Source organism: Trichomycterus rosablanca, chromosome 1 (assembly GCF_030014385.1).
Source record: "Trichomycterus rosablanca isolate fTriRos1 chromosome 1, fTriRos1.hap1, whole genome shotgun sequence".
Classification (NCBI taxonomy): domain Eukaryota; kingdom Metazoa; phylum Chordata; class Actinopteri; order Siluriformes; family Trichomycteridae; genus Trichomycterus; species Trichomycterus rosablanca.
This window is the reverse complement of record NC_085988.1, coordinates 57,182,712-57,209,186: the sequence shown is the minus strand read 5'-3', so window position 1 is coordinate 57,209,186 and position 26,475 is coordinate 57,182,712. Positions and strand designations below refer to the sequence as shown.

Below are 26,475 nucleotides of genomic sequence, written 5' to 3'. Positions count from 1 at the left end.
ATGCCAAAGATGGAAAAAGGGAGACCTCCGGAAAGCAAGCGGAGCAGAAAACCAGCTCATCCCGTCAAGAGGGAGGTTAGCCAGGAGATGAAGGTACGAGGGATTGTGTTTGTCCTTTTGGCTGCGCTTTATTCTTGATTGCGCTGCTGCGTAAATCCAGTCGCACTATCCAGATGTTGGTTTTTGGGTCTAAATAGCTCAGAATAGTTTAAATGTTCCTGTCATTTACTTATATGCACATCTTGAAATGGCTCTAGTTTTAGAAATGACACTCCCTCTAACCGATCTCCCAATGTGAAGTTAGCTGAACTTTGTGGGATGTGTGTAAAGGTGTGTTATGACAACCTATTTAATTGAGGTTAGACTGTCCATCATAGACAGGTCAAAGGTCTCTCAGCTTACCAGATGTGTGCAAGCGGTTGGCCTCCACTATCAAAAACACCAATCGACTGAATACATTTTGGAAAATTGGTGTTTCTTCCCTCCAGTTGTGTTCAGAGATTTTTTGTGAAGGTGTGTTAAAGCTGTTCTGGTAAGTCATGGTTATCAGTTTTGGACTAAAACATTAAAAGTCATGGGTTGCTAGCCCAACCTTAAGAGACTAATTGACTGCTACATGAAATACATCAAAAAATTTAAGGTACATTCTCCAAAGAAAATGCAAATGTGATGGCATCTCAGCAGTGGTAGAGTATGTGGGGAAAATGGGGGTGAATACTTTATGAAATATGCGTACATGTATGATGTATGTGGGGGTGAATTCTTTAAATCAGATATGTACACATGTACACGTACACAAGCACGTATTTGGTGGGGGTCTAAATACTTTTTCAGATAGGTGATTGTGTGTATGCAAGCACATATTTGGTAAATACTTTTGCTCAGATATCTGATTGTTTGAATATAAGCATTGATTTGTTGGATGGTGTGAATACTTTTGTTCAGACAGTTTATTGTGTGTGTAAGTATGTACTTGGTAGGGGTGTGAATACATTTGGTCGCATTAGTGCTTGTATGTATATATGTATGTTGGTGGTGAATACTTTTGGTCACGTAAGTGATTGTATGTATGTTTGTGGAATGCGTTTCGTGATAAATAGGATTGAATGGGAGGCAGGAAAGAGAAATGGAGAAGTGAGGTCAAAATGAGAAATTAAAATCAGAATGTGTGGTAGTGAGCCTGTCCTGAGATAGTATATATGAAATAGTGGAATTGGTTGAGCAGAAGTACTGAATGGGATACTATATGATAAAAAAGGGATAAAAATGGGTGTGGCAGGTGAACAAGTGTGCATATCCAAAAGCATATCATAACAAGCCATGGTGTAATCAATTGTCATACAGTTAGAAACATGCAGCTGGAGGTGATTGTGTGTGTGCAAGCATGTATTTGGTGGGGGTGTAAATACTTATGGTGAAATATCTGATTGAATGTGTTTGTGATGAATGGGAGTTAATTGGAAGAATTAGGGATAAAGAAGGAGACACAAAAAGTGTGGGTCAATATGTCTGTGAATTACAGCTTGCTGACCTGTCCAGAAGGTGCACATGAATTTTGGTGCCCGTCGGGTAGAGAAAATACAGTGTTTTGGTCAAGTCAAAATGACTTGAGATGGTATAGCAGAAGTACAGTAGATCAATGTGTGTTTAAAAAAATGAATGAGAGTGAATGGGACCATATACTTTTGCTCAACAGCTAGCTGTTTGATTTAAGCAGTTCACTTGTCAATGTTAATTAGCTGCTGACTTCAGTTAAGTACAGTAGATAATGCATTACTACATGGTTGCTAAGGTGTACCGGATGGTTGCTTAGGTATTGCTCAAGCACACACTGTGTTGCTAGGTGGGAGCCATGATTTTCTAATGTGGTTGCTAAAGTATAGCAAGGTGGTTTTTAGGATAACAAGTTGTTGTTAAATAGTTGTTAAACAACTACTAAGATGATGCCAAGTGGTTGCTAAGGTGTTGATAGGCGTTAACAATTTAGCAGGTTGATTGCTAACATTTTCTTAAACATTTGCTAAGGTTGTCAGGTGGCTGCGAAGTTTTGCCAAAGAGATTTGCTAAGCTGTTGTAGATGATTGCTATGGTGTACTGGGGTTACTACGCTGTTGCTAGGTGGTTGCTAAGGTGTGTCAGGTGGTTGCTAGGGTACAGGTGGGTGGTTGCTATGGAGTTGTAGGCGATTGCTAGGGTGTTCACAAGTATGTATGTGGGGGAGGGATGTGAATACTTTTGATCAGATATGGAATTGCATGTATACATGCACACATTTGGTGGGGGTGTGAATACTTCTGCTCAGACAGGTGAGTATGTGTGAGCAAGCACGTATTTAATGGGGAAGGTGAATACCTTTGCTCAGACAGGTGATTGAATTTATGTATGTGTAATGTTAGCAGGTTTGTGATGAACGGGAGTGCAGGGAACAGAAAATAAAATAAAAATGGGCGTGGCTGGTAAACGAGTGAGTTTATCCAAAAATTGTATACAGTTGAAGGTGTCATCAATGGGACTGGCGTTTTTGAGTTGGAGTCGTTATCTTGAAAATTATGGAGGAAGAAAGCGCAGACAAGTGACTGTGTGTGTGCAAGCATGTATATGTATGTATGGGGTGTGAATATGAATGTATATATTTGTAATGTTCGTGGATTTGGGATAAATGGGAGTGAATGGGAGAAAGAAGGAATATAAGAAGGAGAAACAGGACTGCAGGTCAGTATTGATGTGGATTAGACATCTATGGGTCTGTCTTAAAACCTAGTTAGCTCTCTACAAACACAGCATATTACATCAACTTGTGCAATTTTGGGTTTGTCACTGAGGTTGTGTTGCCTCAGCCAGCTGGTTTGAATGACCTCAGGCTAACCCTGTCAGCTTATTAAGCGAGTGCTATGGTTTTACTTTGAAGTAACAATTATAACCAGAATTATTTGGTGTTTGTTGTAACTTGTTAACTACATGGAATTCCACTCTTTTAGGGTCAGCAGATCAGCCATCAAAGCCTTTATTAAGTTCACATGAAGAAAAAACTCTGCTGCAGTGTCAGATTGTAAGTAAAATGGTTTAGTGGTCCATTTACCAGATAGACAGTAAATTACGTCGGTCAGAGTGAAAAGTGTAAAATGTATTTATTATTTATTAGGATTTTGATGTCAAGTTTTACACAATTTGGTTACATTCATGACAGAAACGTTAGTTACTGGTTACACAAGATTCATCAGCTCACAAGTTTAATGTCAAACACAGTCATGGACAATTTTGTATCTCCAATTAACCTGATTGCATGTCTTTGCACTGTGGGAGGAAACCGGAGCTCCCGGAGGAAACCCACGCAGACATGGGGAGAACATGCAAACTCCACACAGAAGGGACCCGGACCACCCCACATGGGGATCGAACCCAGGACCTTCTTGCTGTGAACTGACAGTGCTACCCACCAAGCCACCATGCCACCCCTAAAAATTGAAGTATAATAGTCATAGCACTTAAAAGCACTTAAATTTTATTTATGTGTAATTTAAGAATATTTCTTATCTGGTTAAAATTTAAATCATAATAGTGTAATGAGTACATACTGATGGAGCTCATGTTTTTGTATGCTTGATGATAGGACTGTTTGGAGGACAAGGCATCCTCACAGCAAACTCGAGAAAAATTAGACAACCTTAAAAAATATAAGTTAAGTTCCAAAATAAACCTAAAGTAGATGAATTGAGGAAGCATGGATTGGTGTATCTGTTTGTGTATAGTTAAACTAACTGAAGCTGAGGTTAGATTACAATTTCTGATTGATTTTATAAACTGAAGTGAAACAGACACTGCGGGGAAGCCACAGCAGTAACATAGCCCTGGCTCAGCCGCATGAATGAGGCATTAGGTAACTGGCACCCTGTTTCACCTGCTATGCTGATTGCCTCATCAAATGAGAATAGGCAGAACAGGAGCGTTCTGAACGCTTGCTCAATCTTGTTTAAGGTTTATTAGTCTTTTAAATTACAGTAAGTGCTTATTAAGTTGTCGTGAAATGCAATAAAACAAAACTAATATCATTTTAGACATTCTCTTAGGATCAATGAAAGGTATTCCTCTGGTATACATCTAATCATGCCCCTAAGAATGTAAACTCATAAACTGTGTAGTCGTTCTGGTCAGTTTTCTAGTTTTAAGTATCTTAGAAATATCTGTATGACATTTCATTTGATGAAAGTCACTCTTGTCTTCAAAATCATTCTAATTAGTTTTTAAATATTACTGCCTCTAAAGTGCATAATATCATTAAACAATTCAAGGAATTTAAGTCTAAGCCCAAGCTGAACACCCATTATCTCCAATCCCTTGGACAGCCATTCATCAAGAACTGTCATACATCAATAGCTGATATAACCACATGTGCAAGGGATTACTTTAGCAAAACTGTCAATCACTACAGCAAGGAGTTACATTCACAAATGCCACTTAAAACCTTACTGTGCAAAAAAGAAGCCTTATGTTAACCATGTCCAGAAGTGGTGTGGACTTGGGATGGATCATCACACAGTGAAAACATATAGTTAGACAATTTAGTATTCTAAAATCTTTTTGGAAGTGGACACCATGTGCTTTGAACTAGAGATGAAAAGGACCATCCAGGCTGTTATTAGCAACCAAGTCCAAAATCAGGGTCTGTCATGGTAGGGGGTTGTGTACAGGTAATTTACATGTCTGTGATGGCAGCAATAATGCAGAAAAGTATAGTGAGATTTTAGAGCAACATATGCTGACTTCAAGACGTCATCTTTTCCAGGAACATCCATGCATTTTTCAACATGACAATGTGAAATCACATACTGCACACATTACAAAGGCATGGCTGCCTGACCTGTCCCCAATAGAGAATGCATGGAGAATTTTAAAAGTAAAACACAGCATTGGCAACTCCATACTGTTGCACACCTTAAGGTGTATTTGCAGGAAAAATAGGGCAAAATAACACCCAAGACACTGCTTGGTATCCGCTTTGCCAAAACATGTTGTGAGAAGGTATGGCAACATTATACAGTTGTAAATGCTTTATCGTCCGAACTTTTTGGGAATGTGTTGCAGGCCTGAAATGGATGTTTATTAATAAATGAAATGAAGTTGACCAGACAAAACATGAAATATATTGGGTTCATACTGTCTGCAACTAAATGAAAGCCAAAGTAAATGTAACAAACACTGCATTTTTTTTTTATTTATTTGTATTTTATTTATATGTAATTTTTTTATAAATTGGGGTAGTTGTATATAAAGTTGTGTATTAATAGATGTATAAATAGTTTAATGCCTGACATCAAATTAATGTAATTATTATTTTTTGTTGATTATGATTGTAATATTATGCTTGTATAGTGTATTTACAGCAGTATAGTATAAAATAAATAAGAATATTTGTATCTGTTGTAGTCATGTGTTTATTGAGGTTATCAGTAGTCTTTGGGGTTTATCCTTTTTGTGTAACGCATTCATAAATCTTCAAACTAAAATTAATTACTTATTTATGAATTACTATTTTTCTTTCAGAGGGTTTACTGTGAGTGTTTCCCTCAGAAATCCTGTGTGAAAATCTTACTAGTTCCATAGCTGCAATTAGCACTGCAATTTGTTTAATTGGCTTTTTCTCCAGAGCAGATATAATTAAAATAACTACAAAAGCGGTAAGTGCAGCATCCATGTTGCTAAAACACTAAAATCACTAAAAAACACTAAGGACTTGCTGAAGTAAAATTGCAGCGGAGGGCATAGACAGACAATGATGTAATCGCGGTCTAACTGGAGCAGCTCAATAATTTGACCTCAAGTTTGACGTCGGTTAGAATCCTTCTACTTTTAGTCTAGGCAGCTGGCTTGGTAGGCAGCAAGGCAGCTTACTAGGTTTTGAGACAGACCCAATGGCTTGGGCATGGATGAAAACGAAAGGGAATGAATAGGAGGAAGATAGAATGGAAAAAAGGAGAAATAGAGGAGTTCTGGTCAGTATGGTTGTGGATTAGAGCTTGATGATCTGCACTAAAGGTGTACACAAATTTTGGTGGTTGTCAGATAAGGAAAGGGGAGGAAAATGAATGGGCATCACTGGGACTGACGTTTCAGAAAGGTGTCGAAATCTTGAAAATCCCCCCCAAAAAATAAAATAAAATAATAATAATAATAAATAAAATAATAATAATAATAACAATAAATAAATAAAATAATAATAATAACAACAACAAATAAAAAAAATAATAAAAAAATAAAATTACCAGAGTGGTGCATTTCCTGAAGAAAATGTGTGATTGCAACTCAGCAAAGCAGTGATATCTTATGTGGTAAGTTTAATACTATCGGTGAGAAATGTGAGTCTATAAAAGTATGTATGTATGCAAGGGGATGGAGTGCAAATATTTTTGCTCAGACAGGTGATTGTGTGTGTGTGTGTGTGTGTGCAAGCACATATTTGGTGTGGGTGCAAATACTTTCGGTCAGACAGGAGATTGTGCGTGCAAGCATGTATTTAAAGGGGTGCAAATACTTTTAAATTGAAGAGCTACTGAGAGTGAATGAGAGGAGGAGAGATAAAAAAAGAGAAATGAAAGGTCAGTATGGGGGTGGATTAGCTTGATGACCTTTCTTGGCAGGGGAAAAATGGGAGGAACAAGGGATGAGGGGGTTTTCCCCCCTCATCCCTTGTTCCTCCCATTCCTCCCATTTCAAGTGCATGTCAAAACAACTTTAAATTTGTGCTGTGCCCTAAGATAGTATATCCAAAACGGTGTATATCATATACGGTGTATGTAAATGGGACTGAAGAGGACATACAAAGGAAAAACATGCATGGCAGGTGAACGAGTATGCATATTTAAAAACTGCATACAAGTCATAGTGTGATCAACAGGCCGGATGTTTTGAAGTTGGAAAGGTGTCAATATCTTAAAAATTGTCCACAAATTTTGTTAAAATGTTTGTTATAAAGTTGCTAGACAGTTACTAAGAAGATGCCAAGTGGTTGCTAAGGTGTTACTACATAGTTCGGGCGGCACGGTGGCTAAGTGGGTAGCACTGTCGCCTCACAGCAAGAAGGTCCTGGGGCAGTCCGGGTCCTTTCTGTGTGGAGTTTGCATGTTCTCCCTGTGTCTGCATGGGTTTTATCCGGGTGCTCCGCTTTCCTCCCACAGTCCAAAGACATGCAAGTGAGGTGAATTGGGGACACTAAATTGTCCAAGACTGTGTTCGATATAACCTTGTGAACTGATGAACCTTGTGTAATGAGTAACTACCGTTCCTGTCATGAATGTAACCAAAGTGTAAAACATGACGTTAAAATCCTAATAAACAAACAAACTACATAGTTCCAAGGTTGCTAAGCTGTTGCTAGATGGTTGTTAGGTGTTGCAAAGCAGTATCAGGTGTATCAGGTATTTGCTGTGGTATTGCTAGGTGGGTAGTATCATATAGGGGTGGTTGCTAAGGTGTTCCTAGACAGTTCCTGTAGGTTGATTGCTAAGGTGTAGTCATGTGGTTCCTTGCTATGGGTTGATTGCTAAGGTGTAGCCATGTGGTTCCTAATGTGTTGCTACACTGGTAGTAGTCTATATGGGTGGGATATAGGATATATCTGTCAAGCAGAAGTAGTAGATCAACAAGCCTTTCAAAAAAGTGTGAATTGGACAAAGGAAGGGGATAAGAATGGCGGATGAATGAGTGTGCTTCTAAAATCTGTATTCAAGCCATGGTCTCATCAATGGGACAGTAAAGGCAAGTGTGATTGCGGTTTAGCAGACGCTAATGTGTTGGGCTAATTGCTTGACAGGCACTAACATCCTGCTAGGTGGTTGCAAACTTGCATACTTTCTGGTTGTTATGGTTTTCCTAGGTGGTTTCTAAGGTATAGCTAAGGTAGCTATGCACCCCACCAATTACACTGTATTTACACTGATCAGCCATAACATTGAAACCACCTCCTGGTTTTTACGCACACTGTCCATTTCATCAGCTCCACTTATAGAAGCACTTTGTAGTTCTACAATTACTGACTGTCGTCCATTTACTTCTCTATATACTTTTTTAACCTGCTTTTACCCTGTTCTTTAATGGTCAGGACCACCACAGAGCAGGTATTATTTAGGTGGTGGATGATTCTCAGCACTGCAGTGACAATGACATGGTGGTGGTGTGTTAGTGTGCGTTGTGCTGGTATGAGTGGATCAGACACAGCAGCGCTGCTGGAGTTTTTAAATACCATGTCCACTCACTGTTCACTCTATTAGACACTCCTACTTAGTTGGTCCACCTTGTAGATGTAAAGTCGGAGCTGCTCGCTCATCTATTGCTGCTGTTTGAGTTGGTCATCTTCTAGACCTTCATCAGTGGTCACAGGACGCTGCCCATGGGGCGCTGTTGGCTGGATATATTTTTGGTTGGTGGACTATTCTCAGTCCAGCAGTGACAGTGAGGTGTTTAAAAACTCCAGCAGCGCTGCTGTGTCTGATCCACTCATACCAGCACAACACACACTAACACACCACCACCATGTCAGTGTCACTGCAGTGCTGAGAATCATCCACCACCTAAATAATACCTGCTCTGTAGTGGTGAAAGCAGGCTAAAAAAGTATGTAGAGAAACAGATGGACTACAGTCAGTAATTGTAGAACTACAAAGTGCTTCTATATGGTAAGTGGAGTTGATAAAATGGAGAGTGAGTGTAGAAACAAGAAGGTGGTTTTAATGTTGTGCCTGATCAGTGTACTGTATAATCACACAATATGTTGAGTTTGATAAAAACAGATGATAAAAAGAATGTTCAGTTGAAAGCATTTTTTTTAATGAAACAACAAATGTCCATTATTAAAACGAGGCACACCTGGTGTAGTGTTTGCAGCATTATGCACCCATAGAACCTGGATATGATCCCTATCTTTGGTCACTGTCTGAGATAAGTTTCACATGTGCTTCCTCCTGGTTTCCTCCTATGCTCCAAAACAATTCATAAAATAGAAGCTGAGTGTGAGTGAGTAAATGTTTAAGCGTGCATTGCCTTGTGTTCCTGCCTAATTTCCAGATTGTGCTGGACTCAACCTGACCCTGACCTTGTTATAGTGGATAGTAAAAATAATAAAACACTGGATTTTATCATGGGTAGTAAACATTTAAATGAAAACATTTCATTCTATACAATGATGTATGGAACACTGACCTGTATTAGATGAACAAAACATTGTGATCTAATGCAAATAAGGGGTCTCAGGTGCAGAATGGCTTTTATGTAAAGATTATTGTATTTTTTTATATTTGTATGTCAATGCATGGCTCTACTGTGAATGAGTTAATGCATATTGGATTACAACTTGTAACACAAATGTTCCAATTACACCGATCAGCCATAACATTAAAACCACCTCCTTGTTTCTACACTCACTGTCCATTTTATCGGCTTCACTTACCATATAGAAGCACTTTGTAGTTCTACAATTACTGACTGTAGTCCATCTGTTTCTCTGCATGCTTTGTTAGCCCCCTTTCATGCTGTTCTTCATGCTGGTATGAGTGGATATGAGTGGATAAGACACAGCAGCTCTGATAGAGTTTTTAAACACCTCACTGTCGCTGCTGGACTGAGAATAGTCCACCAACCAAATATATCCAGCCAACAGCGTTCCGTGGGCAGCATCCTGTGACCACTGACGAAGGTCTAGAAGATGACCAACTCAAACAGTAGCAATAGATGAGCGAGCAGCTCTGACTTTACATCTACAAGGTGAACCAACTAGGTAGGAGTGTCTAATAGAGTGGACAGTGAGTGGACACATTTTTTTAAAAACTCCAGCAACGCTGCTGTGTCTGATCCACTCATACCAGCACAACACACACTAACACACCACCACCATGTCATTGTCACTGCAGAGCTGAGAATGACCCACCACCCAAATAATACCTGCTCTGTGGTGGTCCTGGGAGAGTCCTGACCATTAAGGAACTTTTTAGCAGGCTAAAAAGGTTTGTAGAGAAACAGATGGACTACAGTCAGTAATTGTAGAACTACAAATTGCTTTTACAAGGTAAGTGGAGCTGATAAAATGGACAGTGAGTGTAGAAACAAGGAGGTGGTTTTAATGTTATGGCTGATCGGTGTAGTTTTGGTCTGATCCATTATTAGAACGATATTGACTGTTACTGATACTAATGTACGGATACTAATATCCGTACACTAAACAATTCAGCATTTTGCATGTAAGTTATTCTAAATATCAAATAAGTATAGGCAGTTTGTCTTATGAGTTGTGAATCATTTGTGATGTCATCAACGTTACATTAGAAAATAGCTCATATACAGATAAAGCGTCTTGGGCCAGAAGCTTGACAGATGCCAATATTCAGTATTATACTGGGACATCCCCGTTTGTAATGCAAGCCCTTTTATTTGTTCAACACAATGTTAAACTAGTTCTTGCACAGAAAATCCCATATGCTAAATGAACATTTGCTGTGTTTATTTAAGTCCTTCTGAAATTGAATAGGCCAAACCACAGTTTGTGGTATTTCAGAACTGGATTTTGAGTACTTCTAAGCTGTCCATGTTACTATTGTGTGCTTTTTTGTTGCTGCTAATTTTACAGAGACCTGTCTGTGTGAGAGAGACTTGAACGGTTTCCATGTCTGTGAGGGAGGAACCAGGCACAAGTCTCTTTGTGTGAGTGATTTTGGATCACTGCACATGATAGCCATGGAGCCGTGGTGGGTGTAGGGTTGCAACTTAACTAATTTTAATCCAAACACGTGAAACACTACACGGTCCTGATGTGAGCGCAGCCGAAGCTCGAGCGGGGGTCACGGTGGGTTTTGTTGCCTTTGGCTATAACTGCTTTGGATTTTGAGACAGGGCTCATGCATTCTCTTTTACTGAGCAGATGTTTGTCTGAGCTTCCCAGAAGAAACAAGGACAACACTCTACACTGTGGGAACTATGGAAAATAAAGTAAAAAGGCCAAAGACTGCTAAGAAAAACAGTCAAACTATATGTGTGAATTTGATAGGAAGCAGAAGCTGGTCTGGACTTCAATGCAACCAGGCTTTAAAAGGAACCAAATCTGGAAATATGCACTCAATTTATCCACTCATTTATCCACTGTCATGCAAAAGAAATTATCTTATGCTGTCAGGAGGAAATATTAAAAATGAGATTCCTTCCCAGCCCGTACAACCCACACATACATACACACATATCAGTTTTTAATGCAGTTCTGATTGTGGATTGAGTGACAAAGTAGTGCATGTAATGGATATGCCATTCTCAGAGATTCTCCTTTCTCAAGCAAACTGGCTGTTGTTGAGTGAAGAAGTGAAACACGAGAAGGGCTAAAGAGTCAGGTAACACAGAGAGAGTGCACGATAGAGAAAAAGAAAAAAGAAAGAGAGAGCAGAGAGTGGACTAGTGTTCTCCTGCAACTGTTTGTTTTGGTTGTAAGTGCTCAGCAAGAGATGAGTGAAATTAGAGCTTTAAAAGCAACCAGAGGACTGCAAAGGAAGGAAGAGGGGGAAAAGGGATGGAATCGGATCCTTCAGGGAAAACGGAGAAGATGAGAAGGAGAACTGAGAACTAGAAGAGTGTAGACAAGAAGGGGCAAAGTAGGGGGAGATTTCTGGGAAGCCCACGAACCCAGCTGTGGTGTTCTGTGTCCTCCTCTGATTTCAGATGACTATGAATCGAATTACCCACCTCTCTAATCTTAAACAGAGAACTAGTGAGGGTGTGAGTGGACTCAACTATTTATAACAAAGATGGATTCAGAACTTTTTTCTAGTGGCTGCTCAATTATATTTAACACAATGTTCTTGGGATAATTTCCTTATCCTTTAAAATTGTAATAATAGTGACAAAATTGACCAATGTGCCTGTATGTGTGTGTCAGAGCTTTGCAGAAAACACTATGAATGAATTGCTGGGCTGGTACGGCTATGATAAAGAAGACCTGCCGGATTCAGAGGCTTCTGATGTCAGGAGTCACCCCAGCAGAACCAGACGCCACCACGTATCTGTGCTTAAAGGTAAGCACTTACTCATCTGTAAGTGCACACATAGTGTTTATTTTGGGCTAAGTTTAAGAAGGGTCATCTTTGTAGGTATGTGTTAGATAAGTTATTGATGAGCACTTGGAAAAAGTCTAGCAGGTCGACCTTTCCTGAGTTGATTGACCACTGTTTTAAGGTTCCCCTTTTGTGAACCTCTTTCTTGCCATTGTGAATCAGAAAGTAAAATTTCTTGACATGTTTAACCAACCACATTATTCAATGCATGGCCCCAGGAGTGAGTTGCTTTTCATATACAGTGGAATCTTGATTTAACGGACCTCCATTAAACGGATTTTGGATTTAATGGACAAAATCTGGAAAACACAATGTCCGGTCCGCAAGAAGCGTTCAAAGACCAGTTCAAATGACCACTAGCCAGCGCACATCTCTCTGTTTACATGAGTGATATTTTTGTCGGAAGGCTTGCTTTGTTCTCGCCTTTTTTTTTCTGTGTTTTATGTCTGGTTTTATAGTTGTAGTTGTAGTGATTAGGTTTGCACCAACAATGCTCCAGTAGCCACCAGCGGTGCTTCAGAGTCCCCACTATCCGATCACGGCAAAAAAAAACATCTCAACATCTCCTCCACCACACAAGATCAGGGGCGTAACTACCTGGGGGGCAGGTGCACTGGGGCCCATGGCGTGGGGGGGCCCTCCACGACATGAACTCAATCCCCCACCGCACTGCCTCCCCATTGGCTGCACTTGCCAGGTAGTTATTATTATATTACAATATTGTAGCTGTGATATGCGAGTGATATTCAGCTCAGCCAATCAGAATGCAGCACCCGGTTTATACATGTGCGTTCGGATGTTCTGCAGTTAGTTTTGTATATGAGACTCGATGTATGGCCCCAGCATTGAACCCAATAGGTAGTTCGGGTGCTGGAGATAGGCGATCTAAAGTGTTTTAAAGCTCATTGAAGTCCTGACTAAACAGTTAAAGTGAACTCTACCTTGTCGTGTGCCTTTATTCCCACAACTCCACCACCGCATGCAGCAAAAGAGTCGTAGCATCCCCGCCGGACAAGCAGCACTCGCAGCAGCTAGGTGAGCCGACCCTCTACAGTAGCAAGTGGCTAATGCTAGCGGTAAATTGCGGCGTTAACGAAAGGGACCCATGAGCTCCTAGTTACGCCACTGCACAAGATAAATGAAATTTTTCCCCAGTAGTACAGTACACCAATTTTAATATTTATTTACAGGTTTTACATTACATATATTCATATCTATTTACATTGTTCATTTTACTGTTTATCATATGTGCATGTTTAGCACTTTTGTGCACCTTCAAGTGCAAATCAAGGTTCCTCTGTATTTTGCAATTTGCACCCAAGCTCACTTAATGCAAATCCCAGACCTCCATTTTCAGGTGGAACAGAGTGTTAATCAGAGTCCAGCCATACATAGGAGTCTATAAGCATGGCACATCTTGACTTTGCAATCTTTGCCCACTCTTCCTTACAAAAGCACTACAAGTCTGTCAGATTTCAAAGGCAACTCCTGTATACAGCCCTCTTTAGGTTATCTTACAGATTTTCGATTGAATTCAGGTCTGGGCTCTGACTGGGCCTTTCCAAAACTGATTTTCTGATGAAGCCATTCTTTTGTTGATGTGGAGGTTTGCTTTGGGTCAATAACGTGAGAAAATATTAAATTTCTAATTATCTTCAGGTCTTTTCTCCACCTTGACCAAAGCCCCAGTTCAAGCATAGAATAAACAGCCCCAAAGCATAATGCTGCCACCACCGTACTTCACAGTGGCTATCGTATTCTTTTGGTGATGAAGTGTTGTTTTTGCCCCAAACATACTTTATGGAATTATAGCCAAAAAGTTGGTCTAATGGTCTAATCAGACCATAACTCACTTTCCCACATGCTTTTGGCAGACTTGATGAAGGTTTACTCCAAAAATGTAGCTGGGATTTGATGTTTTTCTATGTAGGAAGAGGCTTCTGTCTTGCCACTGTTCCCCACAGTGCAGACTTAAGCAGAATGTGGGAGATGTTGTCCCATTTAGTACACAACCAGTACTTGCAAGAGATTGCTGCAACATCTTTAATATTGCTATAAGCCTCTTAGCAGCCTTGCGGACCAGTTTTCGTCTTGTCTTTTTATCCATTTTGGAGGGACGCCCAGTTCTTGGTAATGGTAATGATACCTTTCAACAATGAGATCCCTCCAAATGTACTTGGCTCTATAACAAAAGGGAAAAAACACTTAAAATGTATTTAACGTGGATTTTACATTACACATAGTAGCCTGTGTTGTAGATTTCAATTGCCATACTCAATAGTGTTTTACGTACACTATTTATACTTGATGAAAATCATTTATCTTGTGTGTTTTTTTATCCCCAGAGAATTCAGATCCAAAGCCTGCTATAAGTGAGAATAAACTGGCATCTGGTTTCTCTGCACCAGTTAAAAACAGAGTGAAAGAATACACTGGCTTTCCTCTCTCTCCGTCATCATCTTTATCTTCTCCCCACATGAAGGACCTTCACAGCACCCATGTCGTAGTGCCAGTCATAAAACCGTCTGCAGGTATGAATTTATAAACACGTTATTAATAAATGTCAATGCTTTATGCATGAATTTGTAATAAACCCATTTGTCTTTTTAGTGGACGAGCAGCAGAATGTTCAGATTGTGTGTGTATGGTGTCAGAAGGAGGGGCTTAAACGCTACTCTCTGGTCATGGGCTCTGAACTCAAGAGCTTTTGCAGTGAGAAGTGTTTCGCCATGTGCCGACGAGCCTACTTTAAACGCAACAAGGTTAGTTTCTGTGTTACTGACATTATTTGGAAGGTTAATTGGCTGTCAGCCGGATAAATCATACTTCTAGCTGTCATGATAACTAGTGCTACTAGTACATGGTAACTATTAGTACATTAGTATATGATAACTATTAGTACATGATAACTATTAGTAAATAAGATTAGTTTATGTTCTGTAACCACTAATAAATTAATTATATAAAGAAATAAAGGCTATTATATGCTTCCAACTTGCAGCAACAGTACTGTTCCAGCATAATTTAAAGCTTGTTTAAAAAAACTTCAGTGGTCTGCACAGAGCTCTGACCTCAGCCCCACTGAACAGCTTTGGAATGAACTGGAACATCAATTGAGGCTTTCTTGGCCAACACCAGTGCCCAGCCACACAAAAACTTTTGACTGAATGGGCACAAAGTCCCACAGACATCTTTCAAAGTCTTGCCAGAAACCTTCCTAGAAGAGTGGCTGAAAAGATCACATAGCAATCACTGTATTTTCATACCATTTGTTTTTAAAATGGGATGTCTAACAAGATTGTGGTCAGGTTACCAAATACTTTTGGCCATATAGTGTATCGTTCAATGTGCTGCCTGTGTGTGGGAATAGCTATTATCATATTTATTTATTTATTTATTATGATTTTAACGTCATGTTTTACACACTTTGGTTACATTCATGACAGAAACGGTAGTTTCTAATTACATTTGCCAGTTCAGGTTTAACGGCAAACACAGTCACGGACAATTTTGTATCTCCAATTCACCTCACTTACGTACATGTCTTTGGAAACCGGAGCTCGCGGAGGAAACCCATGCAGAAATGGGGAGAACATGCAAACTCCTCACAGAAAGGACCCAGACCACCCCACCTGGGGATCGAACCCAGGACCTTCTTGCTGTGAGGTGTCAGTGCTACCCACTGAGCCACTGTGCCGCTCGGTATTATCATATATCATATACAAGTCATATCCTGCCTTTTGTAGGACTTTTCTATCTTTTGTATGTTTTGTTTAAAACTTATATCAAAGCTCTGAGTATTGGCTGATACCCAATTCTTTTCTTTTTGGCAGTCATTCTGAAATGGAAGATGATGTTGCTTTCTTTAAGAGTGCACTCACTATTGGCCGCTCAGGTGGCGCAGCGATAAAAACACACGGAGGAACCAGAGCTGGGATCTCGAATACATCGTATTGAATCTCAGCTCTGCCTGCCGGCTAAGGCTGAGCAGCCACATTGAACAACGATTGGCCTGTCGTTCAGATGGGCGGGACTAAGCCGGATGGGGTCTCTCTCCCATGACTGGTGCAATTACGACCTCTGCTGGCTGATTGATGGCGCCTGCACAGAGATAAGAAAAGAGTGCTCTCAGGGTGTGTCTCTCCATACACAACGCTGAGCGGCACTGCACTCGTCCAAGTGTAGGTGATAAGATGCATATGGCATGCTGCCCACGTGTCGGAGGGGGCATGGGTTAGCTTCGTTCTTCTCAATCAGAGCAGGGATCGGCATTGGTGGAGAGGAAGCATGATGCAATCGGGCAATTGGACACGCGAAAAAGGGGAGAAAATGCATAAATAAGAGTGCACCCACTATTAATTCTTCCTCACAGTATTTAACAGAGATAACTCTTTGCTAGCAAAACACACAGAACTTTACATTTGTGATGGTGTTAAGGTGGCAGTAAAGCAGTTCAGAAAATATAAGAAAAGATAGGAAAGTACAGACAGTAAGACAGAGCTTCAATCTAAAACCACTTCTTGTTCTTAATATCTTGAAGGAGTTGCAGTCTGCACTCCAAAACTTCTAATAAAAGTTTTATGATGTTCAGATTTTATGAAGAAAGCTAACTTAATCCTGGTGTTCATCGGTGGAGCACCATTGATCAGATTTCACTTTGTGGTGAATCATTTCTTGCACAGCCATACAACAGACATGGTAGTGATTTAATGAGGCCCAGCTTAAAATAAAATCCTAGAATTGCCACTGTTTTCTAAGGGCAGTCCTGCTCCAGAGTGCACCAGAAATCTCATCTTAATGATTTAAAGGTGGTCCTTTACACTGTATTTTTAAAAGGGTGAAAAATGATTCTGCAGACAGCTTTGTATATTCTATGTTGATATGTTACATGATATTTTGTTAATAAGCACAATAAAAGCGTAGCCCAAATGTCAGTCCCTCATATAAACATTTTTACTGGAATAGAGTTGAGTAATCTGAGCTTTCTTCATCTTCCCCAACAATCCGTTCTGCAATATGGGGACGTCAGCTTATTCACTTATTCAGTGGTTTGGCCCAGTCTCACAAACGCGCAGACGAATGAGTTTGATTACATTCAATCTTAAATCACCCTTTTTGTAGCAACAAACATGTGTTTAGACACTAAAAGCTGTCATTAATATGACACTCTGACTTACACACTGTCATAAAACAGGATTAACACATGCCTTAAACCAGAGACTACTTGGGCAAATACCAGTTTTATCTGTTAATACAACCCCAAATCAGAAAAAGTTGGGACAGCATGGAAAATGCAAATAATAAAAAACACAGTGTTTCTTACATTTACTTTGACTTTCATTTGATTGCAGACAGGATGAACCTGAGATATTTTATGTTTTATCTGATCAACTTCATTTATTTTATTAATAAACTTTCATTCCTGCATTTCAGGCCTGCAACACATTCCAAAAAAAAATGTGGGGACAGTAAAGCATTTACCACTTGTAATGTAATGATTCCATTCCTTTTTACCACACTTAAAATACGTTTTGGCACCGAGGATACCAAGTGATTTAGTGTTTCAGGTTTTATTTTGTCCTGCAAACACGTCTTAAGATGTGCAGTGGTACGGGGTCATTGTTGTCGCATTTTTCCTTTCAAAATTCTCCACACATTCTCTATTGGGGACAGGTCAGGACTGCAGGCAGGCCAGTTGAGTACCCGTATCCTCTTCCTCGGCAACCATGCCTTTGTAATGTGTGGTCTCTGACACAGCCCCATACCATGACAGACCCTGGCTTTTGGACTTGAAATATGCAAATCCCTTCCAATCTTTCTTTGAGGTACATTGTTTTTAAACATTTCAATCATTTTCTCACGCATTTGTTGACAAACTGGAGATCCTCTGATCATCTTTGCTCATCAGAGACTTAGGCTTTCCTGGATGCTGCTTTTGTACCAAACCATGATTACAATCATCTTTTGACATCACCTGTTTGGAATCACATCATTATTAAGTTTTTTTCACCTCATTACTAGCCCTATATTGCCCCTGTCCCAACTTTTTTTGGAATGTGTTGCAGGCCTGAAATGCAGGAATGGAGGTATATTAACAAATGAAATGAAGTTGAGCAGACAAAACATGAAATATCTTGGGTTCAAACTGTCTGCAATCAAATGAAAGTCAAAGTAAATGTAAGGAACACTGCATTTGTATTTGCATTTTCTATACTGTCCCAACTTTTTCTGATTTGTGGTTGTACTATAAAGAGTATTCTTGTAAGCTGATAAAAAGAGGGAAGTTAAAAAATATTTCCGGTAAAAAGTGTAAGAAAGATGGATGGAGAAAAGGACACGTCCCAGCCTGTTTAAAAGAAAGGGCTAAGGGCCATCATGGAGAGAGTGGTGTCCTCTTGCAGCACATACTTTACCGCAGCAGCATCAGGTTTCAAACTCCATACACCAGCAAGACAGGGAAAGCACTGGTACAGTCAACATGGGATCAGCTTACTGCAATCTGGAGCGGCCACTACACACACATACAAGAGCCCACAGCGGGTTGTTGCCATACACTCAGACACCGAGTGTGGTTTTCAGGAAAAACACTGAAAGTAAAAAGTACTCCCACTCTAGCTACTATACGAATGAGTTATGAAAATAATTCATCTATAACTCAAACACTTATGTTGTTTAACAATATTGTCTTTGTTTTTATTTTAGGCTCGAAATGAAGATCGCCAGGGTAATCAGTCTCCTCCACCTTCTGATAAAATAGTGGAAACGCCTTCGCAGTTCACTCTTAAGATGAACAACAACACACGAGTAAGGATTCAAAAACATCACAGTGTATATAACAGCTATACCCAACAAATTGGTTATACAATAAAACAAGTATTTATTTACACAAATTAACATATACAAAGATGTCATCAAGCACATGTATCATTTGCTCTTTCAAGATGATGATGGTGATTTTGTGTTGCATAATTTGTCAGATTTGAATGTAGCATCTAAAAAAGAAAATCAGGCAACACTGTATACCAGACAAAAGTTGATATTATTATTATAAGCTGTAAAGTTGATTTCGAAATCCATATGGTGACCATATGGATAGTGTTTCTCCAGAATATCCAATCTTTGGTTACAGTTTGCATTTTCTCTCGATTTAGGGTAGCCAATTAGTCCCCCGCTCCTGGGGAATCCCGATTGCATTCCAGGAAAGTATATTTGCCTGCTCTATGCCCCCTCCTGACAAGTGTGCAGTCCCTCAACCCCTTCTTTTTCACCCGTGTCTTGGTGGATTCGCACATAGAGCTCATCCACTTCTGCACAGGCATCTCTGTCTGCTAATCAGGGTCCCTGCACAGCGTTTGAAGACCCCACCCATTTAGTTCGGCCTTTTCCCTTCCAGCAGACTCAGTGGCCAATTTGTGTCTGCTGCAGGCACTGCTAATTGTGCCTGCTAGATGGTGCCCAGCCGACCGGTAGCAGAGCCGAGATTCGAACCGGGGCCACCTGGGCGCCAGCAAAACATTTTAATTACAATTGTATTAGAAAATGTGTTCTGGAAAGGTAGACGCATATGTGTCTGGGGATTTTTAGGACAACTTTTACTTTAGTGTACTAAAAGAGAAAACATTTTAGTGATATTAGACAAATAATAACAGACAGGTTTTACTTCTGAAAAATAAAAGGTTTAACTCATAATTCAAAAATCCATATCAAAATCCACATCATATCCATAGTTATCTGACATTAGTAGAATTAGGGGGCATTAATGGCATTTATGTGATGCAGGAAACCCTAAAGGATTAGTAAAAAGATTTTATAACATTTCTTGATAACAGAATTTCCTTTTTCCCACTAAATTCTTTCGGGTCAAAGTGGTTCCAGCGTCAGTCAGAAACACTGGGTGCAAAGCAAGAAAACACCTTGGTTAATCCATGACAGCGAAACACACAATCCATTTATTTACTTTTATATACCTAGGGGCTTATCCACTGTCAGCATGTTTTTAAGTACCCAGAGTAAACCCAAACGGACATAGGGTGACTGGAGATGAAGATTAAACCCAGGTCCCCAGAACCCATGTCACACCATTGTACCACCCCAATTTAAAAACCATGTTTAGAAAAACACCCTGGTCCCCTTATGCCTGGGGCTCTATTTTCTAGTTTATTTTATTGTCAACTTGTGTCAGTGTATGTTGAGACACATTTACCCTGTTTCCAGTATTAAAATCATCTGCAATTCGAGCCACAACAGCTCTTCTGTTGATTCATACCAGTTGCCATAGTCTTTATGTAGTTTGTGGCTTGTCCCTGTTACCATGTTTTAAATATATTTGGTCAATAATGATTTTCTTTATGCCTCACTATGGCATTACAAGTTGTTACAAAATAGGCATTGCTATCAATGTATGTGACTTGTGTGTAAATGTTCAGGGTAGGATTTTTAGATGTTGAAGTAAAGTACTTGATGACATTTGGATATATAAATTTTGGCCTGTTCACGTGGATTTCCACTGAGTACTATGTTGTTTCCTCCCACCTCACCAAAACATGTAACAGATTGATTGGCTACTGTAAACTGCCCTTAGGTATGAGTAAATAGGTAAGTGTGTGGTGCACTGTCATGGATCTGAGCCCTGTTTAGAATGTAGTTCTTTTGCACCCAGTATTTACAGGTGGTGCACACTGGTCAGTATTAAGTGGTTGTTGATGATGAATGAATGAATACATATTGTGAAAGTATTCATGTTAACTGTTATACAAGATTTAAAAAGCTGATATTGACTTTAAGAACTTGTGAACCGCTGTGAAAATGCTGTAGGACAAATGTTAATGACATTAAATATCACAGCTGCAACATTTTGCAAGAGGCTATTGATAGTGTGACACACCCAAAACATTTGTAAGATTGAAGCAGACTTGTTTCACAACAGTGGTATCTAATTTCATATCTGTATGTATTTCATTTTCTGCTTGTTTTGTGTGATAGAATAATAAATGTTTTAAAAGCCAAAGAGTTTACACTTTTTTCTGCTCTCTTAAGGTTTGTGATTGGTGCAAGCATGTTCGTCACTCAAAGTACCTGGACCTTGGGGCAGGTGAAGATAGACTGCAGTTCTGCAGTACCAAGTGCCTAAACCAGTATAAGATGGACATTTTCTACAGAGAAGCCAGAGCTGCACTTACAACTTCTGCCTCAAGTCCAAGCCAACCAGAAAATGAAAGTCCAGCTGGAGAAAGTGAGAACCTGTTGACTCCAGAATCTTGGAACAATGCTTCCCTAGAAGGAGAAACCAAGGAAACCTCATCTCCCAAGGTTTTCACGCCTTTGTCATCCTCTGGGTTAAGCTCCTTTTCATCATCATCCTCAGTGAGAATGTCTGTCTTGTCTCAACAAAAGAAAAGAGAAGGCTCAGGATCCTCACAGGTTCAGCCTAGCACTACAGTGCCATGTGTTCCACCACCTCACACTGTTGCAGAGCAACCATGGGTGCCACAGAAGCCCCCAGGCTTTAATCTGCCACATATTCATAGCCAGCCTCGAAACCCAGGATCCAGCCCAACCCAGAGAACCCCTAGTGTGCCTACAACTTTAGTTCGCCCAGTTCTTCCACCACAGATCTTACATTCATATCCAACACCGATCATGCCCTGTGTACCTACCTACCCTCAACCAGTTCCTTCATTTATGCCAACCCTGGGATTGCCATGTCCCCAAACTACCGTTCTCGTACCATATCCAATTATAGTCCCTTTACCTATACCAGTGCCAATTCCCATACCAATACCAGTGAACTCAGGGATGTTAGGTCCTTCAAGATTTGTTTGGAATAGCAAGGAGGGGGAAATGAGAGGAACCGATGAATCAGACACTCCTGAAGATGTAGCTAAAATAAGGATGTCTGAGGATCAAGACATAAATGACTACAACGTATTGCCGCACAAAGTAAAAACTGAGCGGACATCTCCAGAGTCTTCCCCCATCTTATCTGCTCATCCAGAGCTCAGTTCTACACCTGTTTTTTTAGAAGTTCAAAGAGAAGACCGGAAGGAGTGTAAGGTGATTCAGAGAGTCATTTGCCAGGTAAAGCAGGAAGATGAATCGCGATTTGGGCTCAACATTAATAACCAAAAAGAGGTCCTTCGCAGCAAGGAACATGAAGGTGATTCAGAATATCACCATGAACATCAGTCCCCTAAATATTACAGAGGAAGTGTACAGGTTCCTTTATCATACACATCAAGTTCACCTCTTACACATACATCTTCTCCAACTCAAACGTTGAACACACATTCTTCAATCATTGTGAGAAAAGCATATAATAACAGCAGAGCCTCCATAGTTACTCCCACAGCTTCTGTCATATTGAACAACACAACTCCCAGTCCAGTCTCCATGTATTCCTCAACCTGCATATCCAGCATTCAGTCTGACCCCGAACACAGAACAAGCCCCACCCAAATTGTAGCCCTATCCCCGGATTTTGAGGCTGCCAAAGAGAACGTCTCGGAAGACTGGGAACCTGGCTTAAATAGTTCTAACCAAATAGATCAAACAGACTGTCCAACAGGCCAATCAGAGGAGAGCAAGTTGCTCATCACAGACAGTGATGCTCTCACAGCAGATGAACACACTTATGCACGATCCATCCCTCCAAAATTACGAGAGAAGAATGCACACACAATAACTCTTTCTCAGACAGTTATGCACAAGAACTCAAACATGCATGCGTCGACTGCTGAGCAGAGTGACACACATACTGAAATAGAGCCAGCTTTGAAGAGGAGATGCCTGAGGATCAGAGACCAGAACAAATAAAGCACAGATAAGAGAGTCACACAAATACAATTACAAACGATATTTACATGTACTTGTTTTTTAAAACCCAGATACAAGTTGTTTTAGATGTAAAAATACATTAAAACTATTTAGCCACAGAAGCATTAGTAAGGTCGGGTACACATGTTGGGATGATGCTTGGCTATTTTTTGACACTAAAATCTATTTTAAAATTTAATGTTAAGGTCAGGATACGCAGGCCAGTCAAGTTATTCCACAACAAACTTGCCAAACACTGTTTTCATAGACATTTGTGAATTATCATATAAGAAAGTGCCACAAAGTAATTTGCCACAGCAAACCACACAACTAGTCCTGCTTTACCAGTATTAAGAGTTTGCACTATGGTAGCTAGTTGTACCTGTCTCTGGAAATCTGCATAACCCAAATTCAATAAAATGACTCATAGTACAGTGTGCTATATACACTGATCAGCCATAACATTAAAACCACCTCCTTGTTTCTACACTCACTGTCCATTTTATCAGCTCCACTTACCATATAGAAGAACTTTGTAGCTCTACAATTACTGACTGTAGTCCATCTATTTCTTTACATAATTTTTAGCCTACTTTTACCCTGTTCTTCAATGGTCAGGACCCCCACAATACCACTACAGAGCAGGTATTATTTAGGTGGTGGATCATTCTCAGCACTGCAGTGACACTGACATGGTGGTGGTGTGTTAGTGTGTCTTGTGCTGGTATGAGTGGATCAGACACAGCAGCGCTGCTGGAGTTTTTAAATACCGTGTCCACTCACTGTTCACTCTATTAGACACTCCTACCTAGTTGGTCCATTTTGTAGATGTAAAGTCAGAGACGATCGCTCATCTATTGCTGCTGTTTGAGTTGGTCATCTTCTAGACTTTCATCTGTGGTCACAGGACGCTGGAGAGTCCTGACCATTAAAGAACAGCGAACAAGGAACAAGAAGGTGGTGTTAATGTTATGACTGATCGATGTATATACATCAGCAGTCCCCAACCTTTTTTGCACCACAGGCCGGTTTCATATAAGACATAATTTCACGGACCGGTGGGAGCAGGAGGATTTAAAATGTAATTATATGACTAGCATAATAAAAAACAGAATGTGCATTACAGTCCTACATACCGATTATGGAAAATCAACGGGAACCCTGAGCTTTTTTTGCTGCATCAAGACACTCCCACCTAGGTGTGATAGGAGATAATACCACCCAAAGTGTGTTCCTTATGTCCAGTCTACTCCGTAACTTTGTTTTGGTTGCTGTCACTGCAGAAAACCCAGCTTCACTAAGATAGGATCTCTAATTATTGATTCTTACCAGTATTCTATGGCAGTGGTCCCCAACCTTTTTTGCACCACGGTTCCATATAAGATATAATTTCACGGACCGGCAGGGGCGGGGGGATTTAAAATAGAATAACTGTACTACTCACAAATTAGCTTTTTTTGCTGCACTGAGACACTGCTATCACCTAGGGGTGATTGGAGTCAATAACACCTGTTAAAAAGTAGTGTTTTAATTGCTGATGTAGCGATCTCTAATTATTTATTCTTTGTGTGCGGCCCGGTAATAAATGACCCACGGACCGGTGGTTGGGGACCACTGTTCTACGGTAACAGCACATCATGATCTTAGGCTTGGGTGTGCTTTCTCTAACATGGAAACTGAATCCATAAAGCTCCCAAAGAATAGTTTATGCAGTGTCATTGTGTCCACAGGCAACTATGCTTTTGTTGGTTTTTATATCCAATAATAACACATACTGAAGTATTTCTTACTGGGAACTGGGAAACTGGAAAAAGCAAGATAGAGATTTGTTTAAAAAATCCAGTCATTCTGAACACCCCGGTTCGAATCTCGGCTCTGCTACCGGTCAGCTGGGCGCTATCTAGCAGCCACAATTGGCAGTGCCTGCAGCAGACAAAATTGGACATCGAGTCTGCTGAGTGGAAAAGACTGGACTAAGTGGGTTGGGTCTTCAAATGCTATGTAAAAACCCTGGTTAGCAGACCGAGGTGCCTATGCAGAAGTGAATGAGCCTCGTGCAAATCCAAAGCATGGGCAAAGCATGGGCGAAAAAGAAGGGGTTGATGACTGCGCACGCGTCTGAAGGGACATGGAGCAAGCAAATAAACCCTCCTTGAACACAATCGGGATCCTCAGCAGCGGAAGACTAACTGGCTACGCTAAATCGGGAGAGAAAATGCATAAATAGATAATAAAAGAAATCCAGTCATAGTACCATAGTGAAATACACTTTTTCAGCACAACCTATTTTATTGGCAGTGTTTGTTTGCATAGATTACATGGCTGTATGCTTTATTTTGTGCACCTTATAGTTGGACATAGTGCACTAGTTAGGTGAGCTAAGTACGTACATGTGTTCATGCTGTGTTTAAACTGCAGCTTTTTAAATAATACTTGCACATTTATGTATTTTTGTTATTGGGGTTCAAATGAGTAAAACCATTTTGTAGTTTCATGTAGTGTTTACATAATGCAGTTAAACAGTTAAATAGTTCAAAAACTGCTTTATTAAAGTAAAATTCTGAAACTAAAAGCAAAGCAAACCACAGAAAAAGTGAGGCAGACTATGAAATAGTAGGTTTAGCTCCAGATGTGGCTGCTGAAGGGCTTTATTTGTGCAATCTCAGGTTACTGTACACATGAGAAGGTGGTATAGCATGTGGTGTGTATTATAATATGTTAGACTAAATATGTAGTTTCTCTTGGGTATTCCTGTTACATGCCCTTTATATAGACTATATAACCAAAAGTATGTGGATAGCACTCCTAATTATTGAGTTTAAGTTTCAGCAACATCCATTGCTAACAAAATCGGTTGAAACTTATAAGTTATATGATTCCTGTGCACATGCAAGGTATATAAAGAAGTGATTTAACAAATTCAAACAAAAGTGGATAAACTGTAGTGACCTGTGCAGAGCCCTGACCTCAGCCCCAATGAACACTTTTGGGATGGATTTAAATGTCGACTTTAAGCCACGTCTTATCGTCCAACATCAGTGCTTACTTTTAAATAATACTTCTGGAAATGCAAGTGTGTACTTTTCAAATCCACAGTGTTTATACAGTGGGGGGCATTTTTCTCTACTTTTCATTAGCATTTTTTTGCTGGAAAAATCATATACTAGTCAGTAAAATTTCAGTGAAAAGTTGGATTTTAAAATGTAACATTTCTTACTGGCACTACTGAAAAGCAAGTAAGCACATTTGTAAAATTGACCTTCAGTTTTACCTTTTACTATTAAAGCATATGCTCGGAGGAGGGGGGTGGATTTGATCGTCTAATTTGCAGCCTTTGTCAGGGTGTGTATCTAAAAACATTAGACAGTGAGTGGACATGGTATTTAAAAACTCCAGCAGCGCTGCTGTGTCTTATCCACTCATACCAGCACAACACACACTAACACATCACCACCATGTCAGTGTCACTGCAGTGCTGAGAATGATCCACCACCTAAATAATACCTGCTCTGTGATGGTCCTGTGGGGGTCCTGACCGTTGAAGAACAGGGTGAAAGCAGGCTAAAAAGGTATGTAGAGAAAT

General features: G+C 40.0%; 1 protein-coding gene across 1 annotated transcript; it reads left to right on the top strand.

The window, feature by feature from the left end:
• sobpb (sine oculis binding protein homolog (Drosophila) b) lies at positions 1-23,014 on the top strand. Its single transcript, XM_063004406.1, has 6 exons — positions 1-93; positions 11,906-12,041; positions 14,426-14,611; positions 14,691-14,842; positions 18,783-18,884; positions 21,117-23,014. The coding sequence occupies exons 1-6, from the start codon at positions 1-3 to the stop codon at positions 22,890-22,892; spliced, it is 2,445 nt and encodes an 814-aa protein (XP_062860476.1). The 3' UTR covers positions 22,893-23,014.
• The last annotated feature ends 3,461 nt before the right edge of the window (positions 23,015-26,475 follow it).